The following is a 27,237-nucleotide window of genomic DNA, read 5'->3' on the forward strand; positions in this document are numbered from 1 at the left end:
CTTCAAAGTGGCAGTCAATATTAATGACTTTGTATTACTACGAATATTTTAATGAAGGGGTTGAATGTATAATAAAGTCTTGGGAAATAATTTATAGATAAGGCCTAGAGTGCAATTATATTCTTATAGTGGTATTGAATATAATTAATGGTAACTTTGGACTTGTCAAGAGTTGACGGAAAAGCCCAAGGCCCATTGGAGCTAGTGTCTTATTGGTCCCTTTGGTCCCATCTCAAGCCACAAACTAAAGCCCAATTGGGTAGGCCCAAAAGGCTAACCCAATTAGAAATCAGTCATTATTTAGTAAGTGGTATTAAATAAAGAAACTATGAGAATAGTTTAACGTACGTAAGATACAAAGAAAAAGAAATCAGTTTTTCTCCACAAGGAGAAGAAGAAGGTTTTTTTTTTTCTTTGAGAGTTTATGTACAAAAAGACTGATTGAGAGACCACACATCTTGGACACCACATGGAATTGAGATGAAGATTGAAGGTATTCTCAAGTTTGGTTTTGAAATCCACTGCATCAAGGTACACTTTCTATTCTTTGATTCTAGAATTCATGGTTACATGTTTATCTTTCATGATTGAAGTAGATCCGTGTTTTTGTTGCTTCCGCTGCATGTGTTTTTGTATGAGATACAAAAACCCAACACTAGAAAGAACGGGCACGCACCCTTCACAAGTGTTATCTGTGGCTTAGCTGCCTGCCGAGGTGTCCCAACCAGAGCCGAAGAGGGCCATCTCATTTTGAGATCAATGCTAGAAATTTTTTATATTTCAATTTTGAGAGTAAGCCTTTGGCTTTTTGGGCACCATTCACTATTATTAGGAATGACAACAGGTTGGGTTCGAGCCGGGTTTTTCCATACCCGGACCCAACCCACGAGCCAAGACCCACGGCCCAGACCCGGTTCGTTTACTAACCAGGTTTTTTTTTTTTCGGGGTCCGAACTTGCCCCAGCCAGGCCCCGCTGGCCTCGTCCAGCCGTCCCTCTTCAGGGCCCAATCTAAAGGCCCTAAACCTTGACCCAATTAAAAAAAAAAAATTCCAAGCTTCACATCAGAAATCACAAAATTACAAATCATAGCCAAGCCATTTTCATTAATGCATGGTAAGTTAGTAACAGATCACAAGACCCATGCTTTCATTTTCCACACTTCACATCATAAATCACCAAAAAATAAGATAAAAAAAAAAATACAGAATTTATCAATTATCGAACCAAAAAAAAAAAAATACGACCCAACCTAATAACAGAAATCATGTAAGAATTGACCCAGCCTAATAACAGAAATCATGTAAGAAGTAGGAAATTAACCCAAAAAAAAAAATTTTGGGGAACGAACCCAGAGAGGTGGACATTGGCTAGGCAAACCTAGGAAATTTCACTCTTACGGTCTTATGGTGAGTGGTGACAGATCAGAGAGAGAGGAATGTTGGCTTGGTGTCAACAACAGGGTGGACGTGGAAACGCATGGAGGAGGAGTGGCAGAGTGAGACTGAGGCCATGAGGGTGGGTGAGAGTGAGTGCTTGAGGGGGGCAACGACCATGCGGGTGGGTGAGACTGTGATAGTGATGGCTTGAAGGAGGTGGTGGCTGTGACTGTGAGGATGGATGAGAGTGAGAATGAGAGCTTGAGTGTGCTTCTGTGAGGGTGAGGCATTATGAAGGAGGGTGAGGGACTTAGGGCTAGTTATAGCTATATATATATGGGGGATTTTTTGTAATTTCAGGGGATTTTTTGTAGCTCATTATCTCTTTTCAAGATTTGACATTTGTTGAGCTATAAGCAAAAACATAAAAGAGTGGAAAGATATTTAGGCACAAGTCTATGCATGTCTCAAAATCAACAAAACTATTGGTTAATCATTCATAACAAGTTTGAAGATCTATTTACAACAATTACATAGATGTCAAGATTTTTCCCACAATGATACAAGTGCATAGAGAACAAACTAAGCTCGTAAATGCACAAAATCATTTGTACAAAGATACAAGGCCAAACATGCGTGTGACAAAAAACAATAATGCTGATCAAACTTTTTGGATTTTCTACTTTTTATGTGTTTTTGGATTTTTGACACAAAATAAGTAAAGATTGATAAAAAAAAATTAAAAAAAAAAAGAACAAACATTCAAAACTTTTGAAAAACAAACAAAAACAGTAAAAACATGCTAGAACGTAAAATATAAGCAAACAATCAAACAATGTCTCAACATATCGAAAAAATTGATGCATGGATATGTTCTAATGCTTATGCATGAGTACCTTTCTTCACCCACAGGACACGTGCGTTTGGGGTGATATCCTTAGAGGATTGGGTATTTGAGTTGTGATTTTCAAACCTTAGTGTGTAGTTTTACAAACAAGAAGTGATGATGTCTATCATCTTCATCACATCACCAATACTGAGATCTACTTTTTGCCCTTTTGATTGCTTGTGGTTCTCCTTGCCCTTTCCTTGTCCTCTTGGCCTTTAAGAACTTGCATTCTTTAATGCTCGAAGCTTGTGGCAATTTGGCCTAGTATATCCTCAGATTCCACAATGGTGGCAAAAATGTTGTGTTTGAGGATCTCTTTGTGACTTTGGAAGAGACTTCCCTTTTGTCTTGGGTTTGGCCACAAGTGGATTTGGAGGTTTTGTCAAAACCTTTTGAGCAATCACATTTGGCTTCTTCTCAACCTTTACATTCTCAACTATTGGAGTAGATACCACTGGTTCCTTGGCTTTAACAAACTTCATCTCCTTAAACACATTGGTACTTGAGCTACTTTCTCCGGTGTATCCCAAGCCACTTTTATCGGAAGAGGGCTTTTGATAAGCAAGCACCTCATTAAGTTTCTTTGAAGCAACCCGCTCCACTTTAACATTAGCTTGAATAACCTCAAGCTCAAGAAACTTGATCCTAGAATAGGCATTTGTTAGCTCTTCGTTCATCGCCTCAACTTTGCATTTTTTCTCTTTATATCTCACAAGTACACTCTTGTAATCCTGTTTAGCTTTCTTCATTTTCCTTATGGCTACCTTAGCCACTCTAGCATACTCTCTGGTCTTCTCAAGAAGAGAGTTATAGGATTCTTGTAGTCTCTTAGCTCCTTCATAGATGCATTCTTTATTGTCATTATCAGATTTCTTCCCAGCCCCTAGAGACTCCGTTTCGGTGTGCTCACCGAACTCTTCCACTAGAGCTCTCAAATCTTCTAAAGAGTCCACGGGTGCGATAGCCATAGAAGCGGAGTAGTTTCCTTCTCCATCACAACTTTCTTCCGAATCCAAATTGGAGAGGTCATAGTTACTTAGGGTAGTAGCAAAGACTTTACCCATTGCCTTCAAATAAGTGGGGCATTCTTTCTTCACTTGCCCATGCCCTTCGCACTCATAACACGTGACTGCTTGACATGGAGAAGAATCTTTGGAATCCTTTTTCTTGAAGTCTTTCTTATCCTTCTTGAAATTTGAGAATTTTCCCTTCTCAAAAGACTTCCTATCCTTCTTAAATTTTAAGAACTTGCGAAAGTTCTTTGCAAGGTATGCCACTTCCTTTTCAATCTCATCCACATCCAAGGAGTCTTGAGCTTCCACTCTCCCATTGATTGTCTTAAGAGCAAGAGATTTTCTTTTCCTTTGTGATGATAGAGATAGCTTATAAGTTTGAAGAGACCCGATGAGTTCTTCAATCTTGATCTCATCAAGGTCTTTGCTCTCTTCGATTGCAATGACCTTGGCACAGAAGCTCTTAGGCAATGATCATAAAATCTTCCTCAGAACCTTGGAGTCCTCCATCTTTTCACCTAAGTTGAATTTTCCAATCACCACTTCATTCAACTTCCCATAAAAGGAGTCGAACGACTCATCTTTGCTCATCTTTAGTTCTTTGAAGTGAGTGGTAAGCATTTGTAACTTGGGGTCTTTCACCTTCTTGGTGCCTTCATATGTGGTCTACAAAATTTCTCATGCCTCCTTGGCGATTGTAACATGTGAAATCTTGTGAAATACATCGGGTGAGACACCACAAAAAATAGCATTCAAAGTTTTACTATAAGTATTGGCCGCTGCAAGGGCTACCTTATCCCAAGTAGATTTGGCAGCCTCCGGCCTAGTCCATCCATTCTCAACTGCATCCCATATGATCTCATCAATAAAGCACAGGAATGCACGCATACACATTTTCCAAAAGGCGTAATTGCTCCCATCAAAGAAAGGATGTGCATTTAGAGATTGAGACATATCCATTGTAGGGTCAAGGATCACACTTAGGATGTAGAAATCCAACAAAGTGTATCTGTTCTAATACCAATTGAAAGTTCACTTGGTGTATAAAACACTAGTGAATCTTTAGACCCCCAATTTTAAAAATACAAACACAAGCCTATACTTAAACAATAGATGGGTGGAATGATAAGTACAAACAATACCCAAATAAATTAACAACTCTAAACCATAATTAATAACAACACAGCAGCAATTAAAGAGCAAAAGTAAAGGTTAGAGAGATGCAAATACAAAGATAATACCGGCACGTGTTATCAAAGAGGAAATTGAAAAACTTGGCAAAAAACATCTCCCCCCCCCCCCCACCCTCTAAGCAGTAAAATGATCTACTAAAGAATGAAGTTGGGATACACGGATAGCAATAGACCTTCCAAGCCTAATCTACCTAATGCACATAAGTCCTCCAAGCTTCTTACTTCAACAAGGCTAGGCCTAACCATGTCTTCTTTAGCTTTTCGGATCCAACAATAAGCCCATTGCATCAACCAAATGAATTGGTCATCTCTAAACTGCTTCCCAAGCATCAAATAACCTCCTCACAAATATGGGTATAGTGAGATTAGGATTTGGTTAATGAATCTCTCAAGGCTATGTCAATGGAGAGGATGAGAGTAAAGGAATTTAGAGAATCAAATGTCTAAGATTGTGGATGTATCAATTTTGTTTTTCTCTAGGATTTCTCTCTCAAAATTCTCTCTAGAAACTCTCTATATTTTGTGGATATAAGAGTATATATAATGGGGTACGTGAGGAATGTGAAAAGTCATTTTTCTGTAAAACAAGATGTTCTTACAACCCACTCACGACATGGATGAGTCGCAAGTTTGAGTTGTGAAATAACAAACTACCTAGACTATCCTTTTTTTGTCCTGTAGTNTTAGAGTTTCTATACAACTGGGAGGAGGCTCCTCGGCCATGGGCCGAGGAGGCCTTTTGCTTCTCTTTTTTCCTCCTCCCTTTTTTACTTTACTTGCTTTCCTTATATAGTCTTCATCTTCCTATCTCCTTATTCCATCTGTTGATCATTCATTTGCCTCTCTTCTGGCCGTCCGTCCCATCAGAGGCCTTATCAATACTCGAGTGGTTCACTCTGATCAACGTTGCCCTGCTAAGGGGTTATATCCCCATTAATGCTGTCAGGGGGGTTAGGTGAATGCATTAAATGCGAGGGTGACAGCTTACTTTGGGCCTGGTCTTTCCCGAAAATCACCATTGTCAGGCCGAGGATGAGGAGGTCCTCGGCTTGGATTGGGAAAAGAGGCTTTCCCCAATTTAGCCTTGAATAGTCAGTGTTCCTCGGCATGGGCCTTGGGCCTGCTACCCGATGGGCCGAGGCTATCAGGCCCACGGGCCCCACAATTCTCATTCACTAAAATTGGTAAAATGGTATTTTTCAAAAATCATTCATTAGTTAAAATTGACGAAAAGCTATAAATCATTGGTCTCACCTTAGAGTATTAGCATTAAGTTGGGCAAAACCCCATATAAGTTATTTTACTCTCCAATTACCAAAATTGAAGCAACATCTGGGTTGCTATTGCTAAAATTTTTTAGCAAATTGCTACATTAGGTTGTTACATTTAAAATTATTGTAGCAGTGTGGCTAAATAACCTCAATTTTTGTTATATCAGGGCAACGACCAATGGGCATGCACATCTCAAACGTATCACAAAGAAAGTTGACAGAAATTAAATTTGCCATCTACTATTGAAGGTCTAGGCTTAATGGTTACAGATACTGCTAAAAACAAAATTAAATTATGTATACAATTTCTTCCATAGGTTCAAATGCAATAAAAGAAATATGGTCTTGATAAAGATATAAAAGAGGAATTGTGACATTTTATACAATTTCTTTCATAAGTTCAAATGTAAAGTGGGCCTAAATTAAATGATAATAATAATAATAATAATAACACTAATTTTATTAAATTAAAAAGAACTTTTTTTTTTTAAATACTGAAAAACTAGAAGATACTAACTAAAAAGCAGAATTTAGGCCCACTTTTTAGTCAATTGCCCAAAAAGTTTTACCTTAATTTTTGGCAACTGACTAAAAGTGGGCCTAAATTTGGTGGCCTAAAAGTAAAACGTGTATTTGTGGAAAGGCCGAAATTTGCATTCATGCTATCTTAACAAGGAGATAAGAAGAAAGAAAGATGAGTTGAAATAGCAATGTATTTACAGTTGGTAAGAAAGGATTTTTTGTAATTTACACTATTTTATTAACAATCTCGTTAGTTGACAGATTTCCGAAGTATTAGGAAATTAGTATTTCGAGTCTTTTAGACTCAAGTTCAATAAAGAACTCGAGCCCAAGAGGCTTGAGTTTCCATGTGCTAGCAATACTACGTTGAATAGTATCCAGTGGTTGTTTAGTAACTGTGTACTTGATGAGGAAGTATATGAAAAAAAAATAGCCAAGTCAACACATGCAAATAGAGCAGTGAGTGATGTTGATTTAATTGATACTGATTAGAATTTCATTGGTGTACCCACTCCCCCCCCCCCCCTCTCCCAAATTGCTATTCTTATCCATCGAACCCCCCAAAACCAAGCATTACCCAATTGCTATTTGTAAAACATTTGCAATCTAGCTACAGTAAGGTGGTAGTTTTAGAAATTATTGTTCATGTTTGTAAACTTAAATTCTCATTTTTTTATTAACTTCTCTCTCTCTCTCTCTCTCTCTCTCTGTGCCGAAATTGCCTCTTCTCTCTCTCTTATATTATTTTAATAGGTGGTATGGAATATAGAAGAATGCGACATAAGGTGTATTATTAAGAGAATTGGTAAAATAATAAAATAATCTTTTGAGTTGTAAAATAAATACTTTTCATAAAAATAAAAATTTAAATAAAAACTTTGATACTGAATGTCTTAGTCACCTATATAACCTATAATGAATATAACCTCAACAATGTCACTGTCACGCCAGTAAACCAAATAAACTCGTCTTCCTCATCAATATATATATATACACACACACACTAGACTCATCACAGCATGCAATGAGAAGTCTTTTATTTTTTATTTTGTTTAGTGAAATAATATTAAAGTGAGACAAGATAATGTCCCTAATTTAGGATATTTTTACTAGTAGAGAGTTGATAAAAGTTTGAAAGACCTAAAATTAGAACTTTTTTTAAGAAATAGTAAATTACTCTTTATCAGTTTTTGTTTTTATAATTTAAAATTATTTACTAAAGATAGGGTATTTTGAGAGTTAAGAATTTGTGTGTGAGATTTTGTATTCCAAAAATTGAAAACGAAACAAGAGAATCATCTTATTAATAGTATGTATATATATATATATATATGATAAACCTCATCGCATCTAGCCAATATAATCACAGAACATCATTCTTGGCATGTTATGCCACGGCAATGGCCAATGGCATGCACATCTAAACGTATCACATAGAAAGTTGATAGAAATTAAATTTCCAATCTACTGTTGAAGCGCTTAGGGTTCAGATACTACAAAATATGAGAATCTTGCGTTCAATGCTAAAGAAGGCTTCATAAATATATGAAAGAGGAATTGTGACATTAAAAAAAAAAAAGGAAGGAAAATTTTTTGTGCAAAATGTAATTGGGCCTAAATTAATAATAATAATAATAATAATAATAACGCACTATTTATAAATTAAGAAAAAAAAATTGTAAATATATGAAAAACTAGAGGATACCAGTCCCCTTAAATTTATGAGATAATATGTCTAATTATGGTTTAATTACCATAAATTTATGAGATAATGCTAAACAGGGACGAACGCAGGATTTCAAGTTAGGGGGGCCGGAGATAAGCGAAAAAAAAAAAAATTCAAACGCACATCCATATAGTCACTGGCGGAGCCAGGAAATTTTCTTAGAAAGAGCAAGTTAGTCATGCCTACATTGTGTTAATAGGTTAAGCCTACATTGGCTCAAAATGCAAAAAATCAAGTTAATTTGGCCCAATTATGGCCAACTGCGGCACTGTCTGCTCGGAGTGTGAACTTAGCTCACGTTGAGAGCCTAATTTAAGCTTCATGAGTGTAACCTCTGCAACAAAAAGGAATCAAATTTAATTTAACGCCCTCAAAAAAAAATATCATTCAACCCTTCCGCACAAGCTTCCAACACTAATCAACACTATCTTACATTGCTAACACTAAAGCTAAAGTCTGCACTATGTATATCTTTAAATCTCAATTGAAACAAATTTATGTTCATAGAGCACACTTGATCACAAACATCCCCATATTATAAAACAAGAACAACCTCTATGTAAGAAACTGATCAATATTTACCTGACAATTCTGAAAATTATTAAGCATGTTACAATTTATACACACATGAACTCAAAGGGGGTATGCATAGGCTGGGTCGGATTGAATTCGAGAAAATTTTAATCCCCAACTTTACCTCCTTGGGTTTAGAAATCTCTAATCCAACCAACCTAACCCAATCCCATTTCCCATAGAGGCAAATTGAGTTGGGTTTAGTCATCAAGCTTAATAAAAATTTTATAAAAAAAAAAATTGCATTTTCAATCAACTATTTAAAAGTCTATTATTTAATAAAATATTTACAATTTATACAATTGGGTCTAATCCTAATACTCCAATTTCATCACAAGTAATTCTCAAAACATCAAAATAACAATTTTAAACAAATAAATCCCAAAATATAAAACAAATCAAACTGTCAAATTTTGGGTCAGTTTCGAAATTTTGGTCGACCCGAATCCTGACCCAACCCGAGCTTTAAACCAAATTTAAAAATAAATAAATAAATAAATAAAAGTTCCAACCCAGCTTACCGATAATGTTTTCAACACGGAACTTGAAAACATTATTAGTTCAATGAAAACATCGAACGAGATTGTTGAAATTTTCTATTTTAATACAACAAACAAGGATCTAATGTAAATGGTTGTGAAATATATATTTCATGAACCAATCAATAATCCTAGTATTCTGCTAGAGAGAGAGAGAGAGAAAGAGTACCATAGATGGAGAGAGGGTCGTCTCTGAAAATCTTGGAAGTTGGTCTCTCTAACTCCAAGCTGTCCAGTGACGAAGTCGAAGCTCCTCTGATTTTCCCAAACATTTCTCTCTCTCTCTCTCTCTCTCTCTCTCTCTCTCTAATCTGAGTGACGCGGGAGTTTCATCAAAGAATAGCGGGAATCGTACTTTATACACTTTTTGTTTTGACCTTTGTTTTTTTGTTATAGTGGATGGGCCGGGTTTATGTTCACGACTCATGGCCCAATTATCAACTCACTCAAGTAGGCCCACTTAACAAAATTTCTACTTTTTGAAAAATGTACTAAACGCTCTTTTCCCATTTAGTTTATTTGAGTTTAAATTCATGGGAGATTTTTTTTTTTTTTATAAAAAGAAAAAAATTTTCAAAGACAACATATTAAATGATATTTCCTAAAAAAAAAAAATTTTGGATTTTTAAAGGTAAACAAATAATTTTCTAGTGTGGTAGTATTACAATTTTTCAAATTGTAAATTGTTTACACAATAATACAAAATTTTTCTTTTATTGTTTTTGGCCACATGAATAATGTAATTAATGTACCTTGTAGAGTCCAAAAGTCTAGTAGTTTAGTGGCATTGTTTGGTTATTCTTCTTCTTCTTCTTCTTCTTCTTTTCTTTTTTTTTTTTTTTACAAGGAAAAGCAAAGTTCAAACCTACCCTCCCTTATTGCTGTGTGTATGTGTTTGTGTATATATATACATATACAATTCATAGTTAAGATCCAAATACATTCAACATAATTCAAACATTTATCCTTGTTCCAACTTCAAAGAAATTATTTTGTACAAGCATTTTAGTAAGAATGAGCAAGGGATCCATATATATCCCACATTTATATAGTTATATAAGAGAAGGGTGTAGTACACTGGATATATTGAATAATTTCACTAAATTTTGATATAGTCAAACGCTCAACTCTCTAGTATCAATCTAACTTTAGGGCCCAAGCCTAGTCCACTAACATTCAGCATTGTTCTAATTTTTGGGCCTATTGGGTTCCCAGGGCTTGATAATATTTTTATTTAAGGGCTACTCTTAACTTTAACATACCTTATACCATTTGGGTTAAAGTCCAAGTGATTGTTTACATACCAATAGATCCAACATTCCGAAACAAAAAATAGAGAGGCTGATTGATTGGATGGCCCCAAAAAAGGGGCCTTGTAAGTGGGTTTTATTTGGGCCAAGCCCAATAGTAAAAGCTTCCAACCAAGCAAGGCCATTAAAGTGGTTACCCTCATCAATTACAAGTTTCTTCTCCTACTGCTCAGTTTGGATGCTGAAAATGACTATTTGATTACATTTTTTTTCATACTTTACTTTATTGGAATTATATACATTCTAGATACAATTATACTTTTGCTCAGGCCAATGAAAATATGTCATACCAAACTAACACTAAAGAATCCACCAAGATAAAGAATGCTTTACAATGAAAATATGTTGTTGTCAACCTCATTCAATCATATTCAGGTAAGTGTATTTGGGAAAAGCCTTTTTGCTTCTTTTTTTTCTTTTCTTTTTTTAATTTATTGTCACATATTTAACATAAAAGTTACCAAAAAGTATATATCTTTTAGTGCTGAAATAAAGTATATATCTTTTAATAAATACTATGCATAAGCTACTGCAAATAAGTTGTTCCTAATGCACTAGCTACACTGAGTGCATGTTCATTAGTCGCCACGGTATTATATTAACAGAATGGCCCTAAATAAATTATAATTATAATATTGTAAGGATCAAAACATATCTGTTTGGTAAAACTTGGAACAAGCTATAGTCCGTTTCATTCGGACAATGGGCAAGTAGGGGAGGTGGCTTTCCAAGCTTGAGTTTGACATGGACTCAATAGCTTCAATCAACTGGTTCACAGTACTTTGTAGGATTACACTCATGATGTCAATGGAAAAAAGTAATAATAATTGTGAAAAGCCAATTGAAAAATTTTACAACTTGAAACTGTATCTTAAGGCATTACACAAGAGCTTGTGGTGATCATAAATGATGTCAAATAACTGAATATATACAACAAATGGATCAAACTTCCTTCTTTTTTCTCCTTTTTCTAAGTAAAAAAATAAAAGAGTTTTGAATGTTTGATTAGTACATTAGCAAACAAGAAACATAAAAAGCTCCAAACTAATTTATGCCTACTCTTCAAAAACGTCTCCTTAATAAACCACGTCTACGAACTCTACTCTTCATATCCTTACCTAAAATAATACCAATCAAGAAAGTTAGGCATGAACATAAAAGTTGGATATAGATTTAGGCTAGGTGAAATTATTCAGTGCACTTGGTGTGCCACACCCTTTTCTCACATATTGGTGGGGCCCACCTGTAGGTCCCACAAATGTAGTCCACCCTAACGTGAAAGGGAGGCATAGTACACCGGTTTATAGAATAATTTCTCAAAGACTGGAGGCATTGAGAGTTTGAGACATCCCTCGCAGAAAAATGATTCCACTCAAGGTATAGTATGTAATCCACAAATTAAAAGAAAACCACTTCTAAGTGTTGGAACACTTGTGCATTTGGTAGCGTTTAAAGGTAAGATAAAATGTGATTTTAAACAGCAGAAGACATCATATAGCATGAGAAAGTAGATACACACAAGCAATGACAAGAAAATGCAAAAGACCTCATTTAGCAAGTGAAAGTGAATGCATGTAAAAGCAATCTCAATTATCTCTTTGCCATGCAATATCACAATGCCCCTAATTTCTTAAAACTTAAAAAGAGTTAAGAAGGGTCACCTTTTAACCTGCCGGCACAATACAAAGCTTCTTCTGCAATGGATCTCCACTGTTCTGCACAAGAGTAGTTGATTCCTAGGCCAACACTAAGCCCTCTCAAGAGATGCACCGTCCGAAGTACAGAAAATAGCTCCTCAGGAAAAGCCTAACATAGCCAAGTCCCAATAAGGAAGCAATATGTAATTCAGCAGAAGAAAATGTAACAGCATAAGGTAGGTACCAACATCAAACTTCCAACTTCCTACTTGTTCCCCTAATGTCCAGAGTCCAAGCCCACTCTTTCAAGTAAATTATTTTGGATGACATATTATTCTCTCTCCCAGACCCCTTTGACATGGGAATTTTGTGTACCAAGTACAAACATTTTGTATTATTATTTAGAACCAACATATTGCCATCGAAGTTGACATATTCAAATAAAAAGCTATAGGAACTCAAGGGAAATGAAAGTAACAGTATCTTCTATATTCTATTTCACATATCCTCAATATTGTAATGAAAATACAGCATTTCATTTGTTTAATTTCTCAAAGTGAATAGCTTTGAACATATCTATTCATTCATTTATGCATTTTGGCGTGCCAAATTAATAATAAAAACTTCCCTACGCATTTTTTTAAATTTGGTACCCTTGGTAGATCAGAAGAACTTCATATGAAACATAACTAATCCCCTATTCCACATCAGTGGGATTGAATTCCCTGTTAATAACCTTTCGGTTGCGGAGGAAACCCTTCCAAGACTTGTTTCAAATGCTACATAATATTACAGTAGAGAGGTTTTACTTCAGTCTGGTTTACAAATGCAACAAAACATTTGAAATAATATGGGAAAACCAGTATATAACTATCTAAGCAAAAATTATATGTATGTGCATCTAGCGGAATTGTCCACAAAGTAAGCAAATTTAATAGTTGATGATTCTAAAGCATACCCGAACAGCAATCTTTTTAATTGAAGATTCTTCCGAGAAAGGTTGCAGCATCACCACTCCAGGGGGTAGTTTTGTATCAAACATCGTCTGTGCCAACCTCAGCAATTCCTGTTGCTCGTTTTCACATTGGCTTAAGGTATCAATTCCCAGCTCCCTATGAAATAGGAGAAATCAATTTGATACAAATATTAAAAGTCAAAACCAATAAACCTCAAAAAATTCTGGGACATCATCAGGACTTCTCAAACCAAGCCATATTTCACATAAAATTATATTCGATACTTAAATATGACCTGCATTTTACCAAATCTACTAGTCAGTTAAAATATAGCAGTAACCAAATAGAGCATCAAATCTCTTTTTTTTTTCTTCTTCCATTTGAATCTCCATGATAGTTCTTGGCAAACCAACAGGCAATTCATTAGAAGCGAAGGACCAAATTGACTTATAGGCAATGATTAGTACCTGTAGCTCTCTGCAGCTCTTATAGGGTCATTATCAGCAATGGCAAGAACAAGATTAGCATAACCAAGCCTCAAATTCTCTGGGAGATCCTTCACTTGCCCATAGTCTAGTAAGGCAACCTGTTGCGGGAAAAAGAAAAGACACAAGTAGAGCTTATAAGTTGGTCTGGCATGAAAATCTAAAATTACAAAACCACAGGTTTATTTAGTATTCTGTCTCTTCATATCATGCAACCTATAATTTAAGCTATTCATTTAAAAGAGAATTGTAAGCAGCATTCAAATAATAATATGCATAAATAAAATCTAAAAATAAAAAAGATATAAACCTTAAAAAAACAGATATTGATTGCCCAATTACCTCTGAACCTTTACAGATAAGTACATTTCCCGGATGGGGATCAGCATGGAAGAAACCACTCTTCAGAATCATTTGCCCATATGCTAGTGTCAAACTTTCAAGGATTTTCCTACAGGTAAAGAAAGTTTAATATAAGTATCCTGCACCATTTTTTTTAGAAGATAATATCTACTACATTTTTAGAAAGGCATCCAGAAAAAGGGATTCATTACTCTGTGATTGTAAAGAATTACAACAGAGCAAATTTTATCTAAAAATATATATAAATCTAAAGAACAAGAAAACTGATTTCAGGAAAATATTGGTAACAAATTTAGAGAAAAAATCTAGCAAGAAATATCTAAAGAATTAAGGAGTGACTAAAAAGGCCAGCCAGCAATTTTTTTTTTTTTTTAAATGTATGCCACCAAGGTATAAAGAAAACCTAGAAGTAACTTCACCAGAGAAATAAGGGATTTAAAGAGAGTTACACTTTTATTATTTAAAAAAAAATTGGAATTTAATGTCTCCATGTTTAAATGAAGGACTCGAAAGTAAATAAATATTAGTAAAAACAAGATAAAACTTTATGTGCATGTAACAGCTACTTATATAAACAAAATATGGCAAAAGTATCCCATACTCTCAGGGATAGTCTAGACGCTTACTGCTTTGCCGCTGCTGCAATCTTACCACCAGGATTTATTCCTCTTTTTGCTATTTCATCACCAAGATTAAGTATTGGAATTCCATCCATATATTCCATCACTAAGACCCTCCTAACCAAACAAAGAAATACTTGATTAACAAAAGGTTTGTCAAATGAAATATAGCACCAGAAATGCAGCAGTACAAAAAATTGACAAAGTGAACTTGCAAAATGCAGCATTGGGACAAAGGTATTGTGATTTTTAGCTTGAAACAAGTTTAAGCCTTTTCTATGGCTAAATAAGTGTTTTTTTTACATAAGATGTTTCTCAATTGAAACAACCTTATACTAACTTTCAAAATAAAAATAATAAAGTCTCATGCTATCAAAATAAACTATTATCATCTTAATCCATGTTTGCAAGTCCTGACCACATAAAAATGGGGTGTGGCATTACGTACCTGCTGACCATATCCTGTATCACTCGTGGCACCAAAACAGGACTCTTTTTGTTATTCTCATATAGGAAACCTCGAATCTTTTCCATAGCATTAGCCTCCCTGATGAAGTCAAATTCATATCCAATCTGAATGGCATAAGCAAAAGAGAATAAGTATGCAGTATGCAGTATGCAGTATGCAGTAGTCTGAATGGTCATGCAGGAAGAAGCACTATATCTATTTAATTTTAATCTGAAAAGAATTACAGTTATAGCATAAATTCAAGTATTCAACAAATAGAATTTAAGTCATCCACAACTAAGAACCACACTCAACAACTAATGTCTAATCTTTTCAAGACACTATCATCCTCAGGTGTAGAGCAAAAAATCAAACCAATATCAGAACTAGAGAGAGAGAGAGAGAGAGAGGAAAAAAGAAAAGGAAAATGGTAATCTACATTCAATGACAAAATGAAATACAGAAATAATATGCACCTGTGTCTCCATTTCCTTTGTTATTGAGTACAGATCAAATTTGACATCTGTCTTTTGTATGTACAAAGCAAAAGCTTGTAAATTACGAATATCTGTCATCATCAGATCCTGGATTCCTGGATGTTGCACCTATCATATGCCACAAAAAGTTAAATTAGTGCAGAAATATGGAGCCACAAAGTAGTTCACTTTCCCTCACCTTGACAGCAACATCATTCTTATCACCTTGCAATCTTGCTTGATGTACCTAATTTGAGCAGAAAACACAAATAAGGTGCAAAGTCATGAGTCTTTACAAGCATCATTCTAATATGATTCACTTCCTGCTGAAGAGCCATCTTGACAGCAAGTGAAATGTGAAAAAAGAGAATAAAATGGATTGCAACAGTGAAGGATTCGAAATTCTAGACAAGCCACATTGAATTCAATTTGGAGCCAAATTAAATTCGACATCAGAGTGACGAGAAATAATTTATGAAAATATATAAGTTTTGGAGAAAGACTAAACTAAAGAAAAAACATAGGGTGTTTCAAACTCCAACTAGAAGTTACAAAGAGTGCCTTCTCAATGTAATCAAGGCAGCTCAATTCTTTCGGAATTTTATAATAAGATCAGATATATGGTATTAAAGTTGGTTTAGACCATGGAGAAACAGTATCACTTCATTTTTTAATAAAGCCATGTTCGTTTTGACTCACCCACTCTTCAATTCCAAATTCATAGACCAAAAACTAGCTAAGAATATTAACATTTGAATTCAAAGTGCTTCCCCCTTTACATCAATTATCAGCTGCCATGATTGGAACATTAATCATTTCCTTTGAAAAGTAATGGTGTGAATAACACAGATATATTTCTCTCTATGGGAGTGTCAATTGTCTGAGTAGGTACCTGGGCAATTGAGGCAGAACCAAGAGGATCCATTTCAAATCTTTCAAACATTTCACCAATACTTTTTCCCAACTCCTTCTCCAGCATAAGTTGAATGTCACCAAAGGGGGTTGCGGGAGCCCGATCACATAGGGTCACAAGCCTTTTCACCCATGCTGCTGGGGCCAAGTCAGGTTTCCCAATAATTTGAGCAACCTGATTTGAACGACGTATCCAATATATACAAGTAAAGCCCAGAAAACAAAATATAAATCCAAACTCATCAATTATCTGTAAATTCTCCAAAACTCTTATCATAATAGCAACCACAAACCAAAACCCCAATTGGCTAATAAATAGAGATGGAAATGCTCATAATCTTAAGGAAAAAACATTAAAAAAATACCATAAACCAATGGTTTGTTTAGATTAAGAAAATGAAAGAGAAGGATTTGGATTTCAATCTTTAGTTTAAATGACTTGAATATAGTATGAAATGATAGAATTTTTACTACTAATACCTATCAAAAAAAAGAATTTTTTTCTATTGATTAAATTTATGGAGGGATTTGAGTTTTGTTTATATGTAGATTTCAAATAACTAGATGTAGGATGTCATTTCAAATCTATTAATATCACATGTTTTTCTTTGAGCAAAATCTCCTAAGATTACATCATAATGTGTTGTAAATTTATATCAAACAATTTATACTAGCATTTGTTCTTCAAATTCCCTTTCTTTCAAATCCTCAAATCCAAAAGCAACCCAAATGAATTCAAGCTGTCCACTTTCCCCCTCCATGACTTCAAGTTACAAATTCAATAATGAAATCCCATTAGGCACTTTAAGATATTTCATCAACATAAAAGTAAAATCCTAAGCAGGGCAAAAATTCAGATACTGAATTGACAAGTACCTGATACATATCGAGCTAGAAATGCAAAAAGGTTAAAACCCCATTTTAATTAGACCATTACTTCAACATAATTCAAAATAAGAAGCACAAAAACAAATACCCAATTGAAATTAGATGAGAAAGTTTCATATACCTTAAGGAAAAATCCACCAAGGTCAGAGCACATAGAATATATCTTCTCAGCCGCAACTTCATGCTGTCTTTCCCACATTGCCTCTTGCTTTTGCACATCCTTCACAAAGCTCACTCTAACTTGAAACACCTAAGCAATTCCAACCAAAACCAAAATAAACCCAATCGAAATTCTTAAAGAAAGACAACAACTTTACATGAATAGAGAAAAAAGACACAAACTTTACATACATACAGAGAGAGAGAGAGAGAGAGAGAGAGAGAGAGACCTTGTAGCCAGTGTAGATATCAACAGCTCGTACCCAGAACTGAAAGGAGCGATTCCAAGGTCTGAAATGGGTGGACAGCTTTTCTTGAATATCCTTGAAATCCACAGGAGGCAGCATAGTGCTTTATTTCCTTGTTGGGTTGTGAAATCTGTTTCTGTGTCTGTGTGTGTGTGTTAGAGAGAGGCTCGTATAACTTATAGGTTGTCTGTGTCTGAAATTTATGACACGAATACTAATAGTGTGTGACACAAAGAGTAAAAACACCAGTGCATGGTTTGGAATGAGAGCAGTTTGAGAGGGAAGGAGAGAATATCTGTTTTCTACTTTATACTATTTGTGAATGAGATGTGACTGGCTGAGAAACACAGTAATTCTTCCATGCTCCGAACATTGCTCCCTCCTCTCACATGAGAGTTGCGCTCTATAACGGAACTTACATGTAAAACCCATCCCTCATGTGAGAAGAGGGAGTATCATGTGAGAAGAGAGAGTATCGCTCTCCAAGCAATTTTTTTTAAAGAAAGTAAATTGTAGTGCTTTTTTTTACAGCCCAGTTAAACAAATCTTTGTTTTTAAAAGTTTTATTTGAAATTATAAAAGTTGTCAATATTTTTTTAATTCTCAAAAAAAATTTTCAAAATAATTAATTATTGTCACATATTAATAAAAAAAATTTTTATATATTAATTACCAGAAGTAGTGCTCTATATATATATATATATATATGTAGAATTTTTTGCCTTTTATATTCAACAAATTCAGTCTCATTATATATTTTAGGGTTGTGCGGTGTCAACTTTTGACATTTTTTTTTAATAGTTTTTTGTCTTTTTCTGCAATTTTATGTCCTTTTTTTTTAGTGTGAGGCCAACTTTATAGAGAGAAAAAATATTAAAATAACCAAAATTACTAGTTTATGTCATTTTTTAATTTATTTAATTGTTTTATTAAATGAGATCCACTTTAGTACAACCTTAACAAATATCCATGCATTCTTTATAACATTTGCCTATATTTTATTATTTGTCACATTTTTTTTCTTGATAGGTGATACCATGATGGATCTGAATTAGAGTGGCGTTACCATGGTAGCCTAGTGTGGGCACGCCGCAACCAAGAAGCACCTTCTCAAGGCTAAGGCAGCTCTCATGGGCCCGCAACTAAGGCCTCGGCAACCTGCGAGCAAGTTGCTTTAGCCATAATAAATTATATCAATAATTATAAGAGAATATTTTAAAATAAATTGCATTAATAATTATAAACAAATTGTTTTATATTTTATATTTGAAGGCAGAGAAGTCTGAGCTCACTGGAATGTGGAAAGCGTGAAGAATCTAGGTATACATATTGCTTGGATTGTAAGGCTTGTGTGCCCAAAAGAAAGCCCCTTGTAAGTTGAATCGGACAAATTTTTTTTCTTTAGTCTTTTTCTTCCTTTCTTTATCTTTATACTTCTTTCTTTCTTTTGCTTTACACTTTGTTGCTTGTACGTCCAAGCCATCATTTTTACCGCTCTTTGGTCTTTACTCTTTACCCTTCTCTCAGGTCAATGACAAATTAGGTTTTACTAACGTGTGGTTTTTGGGCAAACTATTTTAAGAAATTATTTATAATAAAAAAAAAGTAAGTAAATATTTTGACAGTTATTTCAATTCTTTATAAAAAAAATCTTCCTAAAAGGGATAGTTAATATATATCCTAAGGACATTAATTAATCGGTCCCAAATAAATATCTTGTAGCATTACTATTTAGTATTTACTAACAATAGTAATTATCCCCCCCAAAAAAATAGTGATTTTAAAAATAAAATAAATAAATAAGAAAGAAAAGAAAAAAAAAACAATAGTAGTGGATTCGGAATTATGTCCCTATCTAGTGCAAACTTCATCTAAATAAATGAAATTTAAAAGCATGATTGGAGCTCCTTTTTTACAGTAATTTTTTTTTTTTGAAATTAATAATTTGTTATATTTATTCTCCTAATGAAAACTTCAACTAAATTAAATAAAAATTAATATTTTTTTTTAGTTATTCTCCATAATTTTTTATAGTGTATAAGTATTGTAGGATTGCTTAGTTACCACTTACCATGCTATCAAAAGTTATAATTTAATTAATGACAATACTTTAAAAATATGTACAATTTCATGTTTTTATTTTCTAAAAAGGAAATATGATATATGTAGGGTTGGTTTTTGTTGCATAAGCCCAAAAGAGATTGGTTATAGGCCCAACGAACCCAGAACAATGAATTTGTAGAGAGTGAATTGAAGGTTTAGGCGCTGACCGGCGTTTACGAAGCATGAACAACCTTCTCTTTTATTGAAAAAATGCTTAGAACGATTTACAACTGGGGGACGCTCCTCGGCCCATGGCCGAGGAGGCTTTCTCCCTCCCAAAAAACCCCCCCTTTATATTTTGCTCACAGTTCTTATATATGCCCATCTTCTTCCTCCTGTTGATTATCTATTGGCCTTCCTTCTGACGGCCTCTCCCATCAAAGGTCATATCCGTGCTCAAATGGTTCACCCCGATCGATGTCACCCTGGCAAGGGGTTACATCCCCATTAATGCGGCCAGAGGGGTTAGGTGAATGTATTCAATGCCAAGGTGACGGCTCGCCTAGAGCTTGCCCTTCTCCGTACTGAGGTCTCGGACGACCGAAGATAGGGTCATCCTCGGACCCATCGTGCATCCTCGGCGTGGGCCATTTGGGCCTGGGTTGGAGTGGGCCTTGGCTATTCGATTTTCTGGCCCCATAATAGCCCCTCAAAATCTTGCTGCATGCATCCTCAGGCGGGGAGAAGGATTTTGACATCCTCGGCCTCACCCCCCCACCCCTCGTCAGTGCTGGGGCCCATTCACCTGCCAAGGGCACGTCACTGACGCTTCGGAGCACGTAACGTGTCCATCATTAAATTCAGGCGGCTCTGTGCTCCCCATGTCCAATGAGGCGTTACCCATCCAACGGTGGAGATTCGTCTGGCATTTATGAGCGGGAAAACCCGCATGGCTCCTCGATTTGGGGTATAAATACCCGTACGAACCGCTTCTTCCTGTTCCTCATTTGTAATCGAGAATATTCGTGCGCCCCTCCCGAGTTCAGCCACACTCTTACTAGCACCTCCAGCACAAAAGCCTATCCGAGGAGCCCTTTCTCTTTCCTGTAAGTCGCTCTCTCTTTGGCCCCTCTTTCTCTTCACCCTTTTTTCTACTTCGCCTGTTCTTTCTTAGTTCTTTTAGGCGTCTACTGGGATGGGTAGGTTTAAGAAATACGTCGATACTGAGGAGGCGATGGAGAAATTCATCACCAACTATAAAATTCTCGGCAATGTAAATCTGAGACATTGTGAGGATGGTGAGTGGCGCATATACAGGCAGGAGGGCGGGGTGGTAATTCCCGTAGTCGCCTTCCTTGAAGGGGGGATGATAATCCCCATGGGACCGGTGATGAGGGATTACCTCATGCACTTTCGGTTGGCCCCCACCCAGTGTGGGATAAATGTCTTTAGGATTCTGGGCTGTGTGGACGCCCTGAACGAGAAGATGGGGCTGAAGTTGGCCCACCATGACGTGAACTGGTGTTACAATCTTCAGCTTCTTAAGGGCAAGTCGTATTACCTGAAGACGAGAGACGACAGGGTGCGGCTCATTCAGTGCCTCCCCGAGTCTAGCAAGGGGTTCTATGAGGACTTTCTCATTGTGTCAGGGGAGTGGCACGATGGCCTTCACTGCCCAACAACAGAGGGAACACCAGGTGGGGCGGTGGGAGACAGATAGGGTTTCAAGCTCTCGTCTTTTTTCTTTGCCCCCTTTCTTTTTTACTAACGTCGTGGTGCTTTCCGTTTGCAGACCCACACGCCTTCCAGCGCCACTTCCATCTGATCAACCGGGAAGATTTGCAAAAGGTGCTGAGGGCGCCAGTGTACGTAAACGAGGACGACAACCAGGTTAGGGCCGCCCACATAATTTTGGGTTATACACCTACCCAGAAATCGTTCCCGGTTCCGAAGCACGTCATCCTCGCCAACGATCCTCGGCTCCAGAGGATTACTTTGACCGAAGACGGATTTTCATTCCCCGAGGGGCCCTCCGACCAGGAAGCTGTCACATTAGCCGTCCCCTCCTCTTCCCAACTGTTTGCCGAGGCCGCCGAAGAAGCTCCAGAGGGGGAAGGGGACGCGTTTGAAGTTTTCGCTCAGCTTGATCACTCCGAGGATCCTCCCGGGGACTTGGGTGATCCCAATTTGAGCGAAGCAGACCTCCTGGCTTCTGCAGCCCCTCTTCGGCCGACAATGGGTTACAAGAGAAAACCCACCACCAACTTGCTGGATCTGCTTGAGGGCCAGCCGAGGGAGTCCCAACAGAAAACTCTTACTCCTCCTTCGAAGACTAAGTTGACTTCCGCTCAGCAGAAGCTCCCTCCTTCTCCTTCTCAGACGCGCTCGCCCTCTAGGGCCGTGCCTGCTAGTCCTAAGAAGAAGAAGGATAAGGGTAAAAGGATCGTGGAGGATAGGACGGTGTCCTCACAGGAGGAGGACACTACTTTGCAGCCATCCAAGCAGCTTAAGATAGGCGACCAGAGCCAGGAGAGGCAGGTCATCGACACAACCTCCTTCGAGGTCCAGGCCTGGCTCCCGGCCCCGATGCTCCGTGGGGAGCCTTTGAGGGATAACGCCTCCCTCAGGGATTTCAACGAGGGCGAGGGTACGCACGTAGCAGACGCACTAGAGAAGAGCCTGCTACTCCCGGCGGACATGGCTGAGCTTAACTCTTTGACGAGCGAGCAGGTCTTCCTCAGCCTTAAGCGATATGTGGGGATGGTAAGGGCTACAACCTCAACTCTTCTCCCACTATTTTCCTCTTATAGGGCTCATAGCACACTGGTTATTTTGACAGGCCGTCCAAGCTATCTTTAGGTTGGAGGGGGCAGCGAATGACCAGAAGGAGGACCTCAAACGGGAGCGTGCTTGGCGCTACGAGGCCACTCGAACCCTGAAGAATTCCGAGGCTGACCTCGCCAAGGCCCGAGAGGCTTTGACGGCGGTGACCAGGGAGCGGGACAATGCTCTGTTTGGTCTCAAGGGTGCCCAGACTCAGGCCAATGAGCAGACGAGGCGCCTGGGCGAGGCGGAGGAGCAACTGCAGACCGCGAGGGTTCTAATCGCTGAACTGCAGGCCAAGGCGGCAAAGGCCGAGGAGTCCCAGAGGGGGGCCGAATGGGCCAGAGACCAAGCTCTGTGGGCTAAGGACGAGGCTGACTTCGGCAGGGAGATGGCCGAGCGTGCCAAGGAGGAGGCTGAGTCCTCAGCCTATGCCGATGGGATGGCTTCGGTAGAGGCCGCCTACAAGGCTCAAGTCCTGGGGGTGTGTAGGCGATATTGTTCGCAGGTCTGGGCTGAGGCCCTCAAACAAGCTGGGGTGGAGGCTGCGTCCGACCTGTGGAAGGCGGAGAACGTGTATTACCCCCCCGCTATCCGTGAGGCTACCCCTGAGGATCCTGAGGTTGGGGAGATTGCTGAAGAGGTACGGGCAGCTGAACTAGGGGAGCATTCAAGTGAGGAGGTGCCCCTAGAGATAGTGGAGATCCCTTCCGACGATCAAGCCCCCACCACTGAGGAAATAGCTGCTCTCGCCGTACCCCCGCAGACCATCCCCTTAGGCCAGGGCTCGGAGGGGTCAGGGGTTGCCTCTGTCCAGCCTGAGCAAGAGGATTAGACTCCCCAGCGTCTCGGCACGTCCTGCTTTCACGTTGTCATTTTATTTTGTTGTACTTCTCTTCTATGTACTGTGGCTCTTGCCATACAATTTTTACGAACTCATCGTTGTAATGCGAATTTGATTTCCCTTTATTTGAATTGTTTATTTGTGTACACGCTGCCTGCTTTTCCTTTCTTCCTTAGATTTGTGTGACTTTAGCTTGAATCGCATGTCGGTCGGTTGCGCCAGTAACGATGATAAGGAAAGAGAACGTATGCATGGGCAACTCTCTTGCGTCTCAAGGGCTAGTTGGGCCTTGGACCTTTCCTAACTTGGGATATTTTGTAGTTAGCCTCCCTGTAGGCCTGAGTCAGAGGGCCATGCGATGCCCCTGTTCTGTTCGTCACCCTGGTTTAATTGGGCGGTTAGCTTCCCCATAGGCCTGAGTCCGAGGACCATGCAATGCCTAGGCTCTGTCTAACGCTTTCATGTATAGAGGAGCAAGTAGTTTCCCCATAGGCCTAAGTCCGAGGACCATGCAATACCTTGGTTTTGTCTAGTACCCAGGTGTAGAGGAGCGAGTAGTTTCCCCATAGGCCTGAGTCCGAGGACCATGCAGTGCCTTGGTTCTGTCTAATGCTTTTATTTCTCTGTAAGTATCTAGTTTCCCCATAGGTTTGAGTCCGAGGACCATACAATACCTTGGTTCTGTCTAGTACCCAGGTGTAGAGGAGCGAGTAGTTTCCCCATAAGCCTGAGTCCGAGGACCATGCAGTGCCTTGGTTCTGTCTAAAGGTTTGAGTCCGAGGACCATGCAATACCTTGGTTCTGTCTAGTACCCAGGTGTAGAGGAGCGAGTAGTTTCCCCATAGGCCTGAGTCCGAGGACCATGCAGTGCCTTGGTTCTGTCTAACGCTTTCATTTCTCTGTAAGTATCTAGTTTCCCCATAAGTTTGAGTCCGAGGACCATGCAATACCTTGGTTCTGTCTAGTACCCAAGTGTAGAGGAGTGAGTAGTTTCCCCATAGGCTTGAGTCCGAGGACCATGCAGTGCCTTGGTTCTGTCTAACGCTTTCATTTCTCTGTAAGTAGGGGTTTGCTCTCGGACCACTTTACTGGAGACAATTCCTCCTTCGGTCGGATAAGGATCTTACACGTGGCGTTGATCTCGCCTCCAGCTCGAGCCCCCATCTTTTTTATCTACGAAGCGTCCCTTGGCCGTTCGTGTTCCGCGCTTGATGTTTCGGTGAGCGAGACACGCCTTCATTAATGTCCTCGTGAATTAGCGCAAATCCAACGGTCTACGGTCCCCTTGAAATTTGGTGGCCTCATTATTAGCCCTGCTGGTACCTCTCTTCGAATTCTGCGTGAATTAATTCTCACTAACCCTCATCCTCTATATAAGGCTTTCCGGGGGGATGGTTTCTCCATACTCCATGAACTTTCCAACGCAAACAGAAAAAGCACACCCTTTCAGCTCCCCCAGCCCCTTTAACAACCCCGCCGGAATTGTGATCGGAGTTAGTAGATATGGGGTGGCTTTGGGCGGGTGTAAGGACATCTGTGCCAAGAGCCGTTGTGGCCGCAGCCCCCACTGGGCTTCCGGTGCGGCAGAGTCTAGGCGTAACCCCGATGGCGCCATGCACGGTGGCCCGAAGGGATGTCGTTGAAGTACCTAATGTCTCTCCTCGGAGCGCACCCCCGACGGAGGAGACGTGCGAACTCATGTCATGGCCGATGCCCGGGTGTTGCCGTCTCCGACGGCCAACGCTCGTAAGGAGTGGAGAGAATCAAGGGAACATCACTGGGGAAGGCGTCCCGGTGCCCCTGCATCTGCTCCTCGTTTCGGGTCGGTTTTTGTTGCCTAAGCCCAAAAGAGATTGGTTATAGGCCCAACGAACCCAGAACAATGAATTTGTAGAGAGTGGGTTGAAGGTTTAGGCGCTGACCGGCGTTTACGAAGCATGAACACCCTTCTCTTTTATTGAAAAAATGCTTAGAACGATTTAGAACTGGGGGACGCTCCTCGGCCATGGGCCGAGGAGGCTTTCTCCCTCCCAAAAAACCCCCCTTTATATTTTGCTCACAGTTCTTATATATACCCATCTTCTTCCTCCTGTTGATCATCTATTGGCCTTCCTTCTGACGGCCTCTCCCATCAAAGGTCATATCCGTGCTCAAGTGGTTCACCTCAATCGATGTCACCCTGGCAAGGGGTTACATCCCCATTAATGCGGCCAGAGGGGTTAGGTGAATGTATTCAATGCCGAGGTGACGGCTCGCCCAGAGCTTGCCCTTCTCCGTACTGAGGTCTCGGACGACCGAAGATAGGGTCATCCTCGGACCCATCGTGCGTCCTCGGCGCGGGCCATCTGGGCCTGGGTTGGAGTGGGCCTTGGCTATTCGATTTTCTGGCCCCACAATATAAATCCTGGTCTAATTTTTGAAGTCCACTAAACTTATCACTACTTAAACCAATATATATCTACTAAATCTATTGTTCAAAATTAAATAATATTGCACCACAATCTTTTCTTATACCACCTTATTTTCCCTCCTATTATTTGTTTTTTATTTTTCTATTTTTGTCTCTCTTGTTTTACACTTTTAACATATGACACCTTATTAGGGGGGAAAAAAATCCTTATCCTATGTTTGTATGAAAAGAGAAAAAGAGAGAAACGAGAAGGGGAAATGATTGGAATGTACTAAATTTTATATGTTTGGCATACCTTCTACTCTACTCTCCCCTCATTTCTCTCTAATCCAGTAGAGTTTTTGGGACAATCTTCATAGTGGCAAAAAATAAAAATAGAAATGGTGGCCTTTTATTTACCACATATAAAACGAGCAAAACATATTTTTCTTTATCTTTTTATTTATCTGTCCATAAATTTTATAAAGAACTAAATTTGCTTACAAACTAGTTTGTAGATAATGGGACAATGGCTATAAGCTACCACTAAACAAAATAGCATTATTACATAATTTGTATGTCAAATTTTGTTCAAATCATATATTTTTACTATTTGATTCATAAACTTATTTTTTTGTTCATTTTATAATATTTATTCCCATATAAAGTAATAAACATTTTATAAAAAAAAAAATAGTGGGTACTTTGCACCTACTCAATAGTCACTACGAAGCAACCCCACCAATAATTAGCTTAGATTAAAAAATATGCCAGCAAGGTGGATGATATCATATGGAATTATAGCTGGAAGGAACACCAGCCCTGATAGAAGCACAGCTATAGAAAGATGTAGCAGCCAAACCTAGATCTAGAAATGAATTCCATGAATTATGTTAGAATTTTTTTTTAATGAAAAGTGTTCTTTCCATCAATTTTTTAAAAATACAGCTGTGGAAGTTGGTGTGAGAAAGAAAAAAAAAATGAATTCCATGAATTATGATAGAATTTTTTTTTAACTATAATTATTAAAAATATAAACCTTTCTTATTTTTGCGTATATATAATCATGCTTTCATGAGATTATCAAAATAATGATACTATAAGAGGTAGATAAAAATAGAAAAACGGACAGCCCAAGTTTATACATAAATGTAGTTAAAAATTCTGCTACATAAAATTACCAAGTAAGGTTTGGTAACTCTCTCATCAACAGAAAAAAGTTTGGTTTTTAGACAAAGTTTTGACATATATTTGCAGTGTCGGTTTCAACTACCATTTGAGTTTAGTTTATGGGAATCTTCTTGTCCCCATGCTTTTGAAACTACTTGTCCCCTTGTAAAGCAATCAGATTCAAAGGACAACATAAGTCATACCCTGTTCACAATGCTTACTTTTGTCGGACCCTAGTTTGGCAGAGGAAATAGGTAAGTATTTTTTTTTCTCTAACTATCTAGTTAGTTGACCCGGTTTGGAAACTATATTGATTAGTAGCACCTCGAGTTTCAGAAAGTCGAGTTGTGCGCTCATACCTC

General features: G+C 38.3%; 2 protein-coding genes across 2 annotated transcripts; both read right to left on the reverse strand.

Annotated features, from left to right (window-relative positions):
* Positions 1-2,539: 2,539 nt before the first annotated feature.
* On the reverse strand, positions 2,540-4,240 carry LOC136071124 (uncharacterized). The gene is made up of 3 exons (XM_065782035.1): positions 4,073-4,240; positions 3,776-3,946; positions 2,540-3,727 (listed from the first exon to the last, which is right to left on the reverse strand). The coding sequence occupies exons 1-3, from the start codon at positions 4,238-4,240 to the stop codon at positions 2,540-2,542; spliced, it is 1,527 nt and encodes a 508-aa protein (XP_065638107.1).
* Positions 4,241-11,216: 6,976 nt separating this feature from the next.
* Positions 11,217-18,018, reverse strand: LOC111995090 (uncharacterized). Its single transcript, XM_065782044.1, has 12 exons — positions 17,589-18,018; positions 17,321-17,449; positions 16,288-16,486; positions 15,599-15,642; positions 15,400-15,528; positions 14,924-15,048; positions 14,482-14,592; positions 13,835-13,943; positions 13,475-13,593; positions 13,010-13,163; positions 12,076-12,220; positions 11,217-11,532 (listed from the first exon to the last, which is right to left on the reverse strand). Exons 1-12 carry the CDS (start codon positions 17,703-17,705, stop codon positions 11,477-11,479), a joined length of 1,437 nt encoding a protein of 478 aa, XP_065638116.1. The 5' UTR covers positions 17,706-18,018; the 3' UTR covers positions 11,217-11,476.
* Positions 18,019-27,237: the final 9,219 nt, after the last annotated feature.

Source organism: Quercus suber, unplaced genomic scaffold (genome assembly GCF_002906115.3).
Source record: "Quercus suber isolate HL8 unplaced genomic scaffold, Cork oak 2.0 scaffold_287, whole genome shotgun sequence".
In the NCBI taxonomy this organism is placed as follows: domain Eukaryota; kingdom Viridiplantae; phylum Streptophyta; class Magnoliopsida; order Fagales; family Fagaceae; genus Quercus; species Quercus suber.

Coding starts and splice junctions, on each gene's coding strand:
- LOC136071124 (XM_065782035.1), bottom strand. CDS start 4,240: ATGGATATGTCTCAATCTCTAAATGCACATCCTTTCTTTGATGGGAGC. Junction 3,947..4,072: donor CCAAATCTACTTGGGATAAG/GTAGCCCTTGCA, acceptor GAAATTTTGTAG/ACCACATATGAAGGCACCAA. Junction 3,728..3,775: donor AAAAGATGGAGGACTCCAAG/GTTCTGAGGAAG, acceptor TTCTGTGCCAAG/GTCATTGCAATCGAAGAGAG.
- LOC111995090 (XM_065782044.1), bottom strand. CDS start 17,705: ATGCTGCCTCCTGTGGATTTCAAGGATATTCAAGAAAAGCTGTCCACC. Junction 13,594..13,834: donor TTATCTGTAAAGGTTCAGAG/GTAATTGGGCAA, acceptor TTCCCGCAACAG/GTTGCCTTACTAGACTATGG. Junction 11,533..12,075: donor TTGTGCCGGCAGGTTAAAAG/GTGACCCTTCTT, acceptor GTATTATTTTAG/GTAAGGATATGAAGAGTAGA.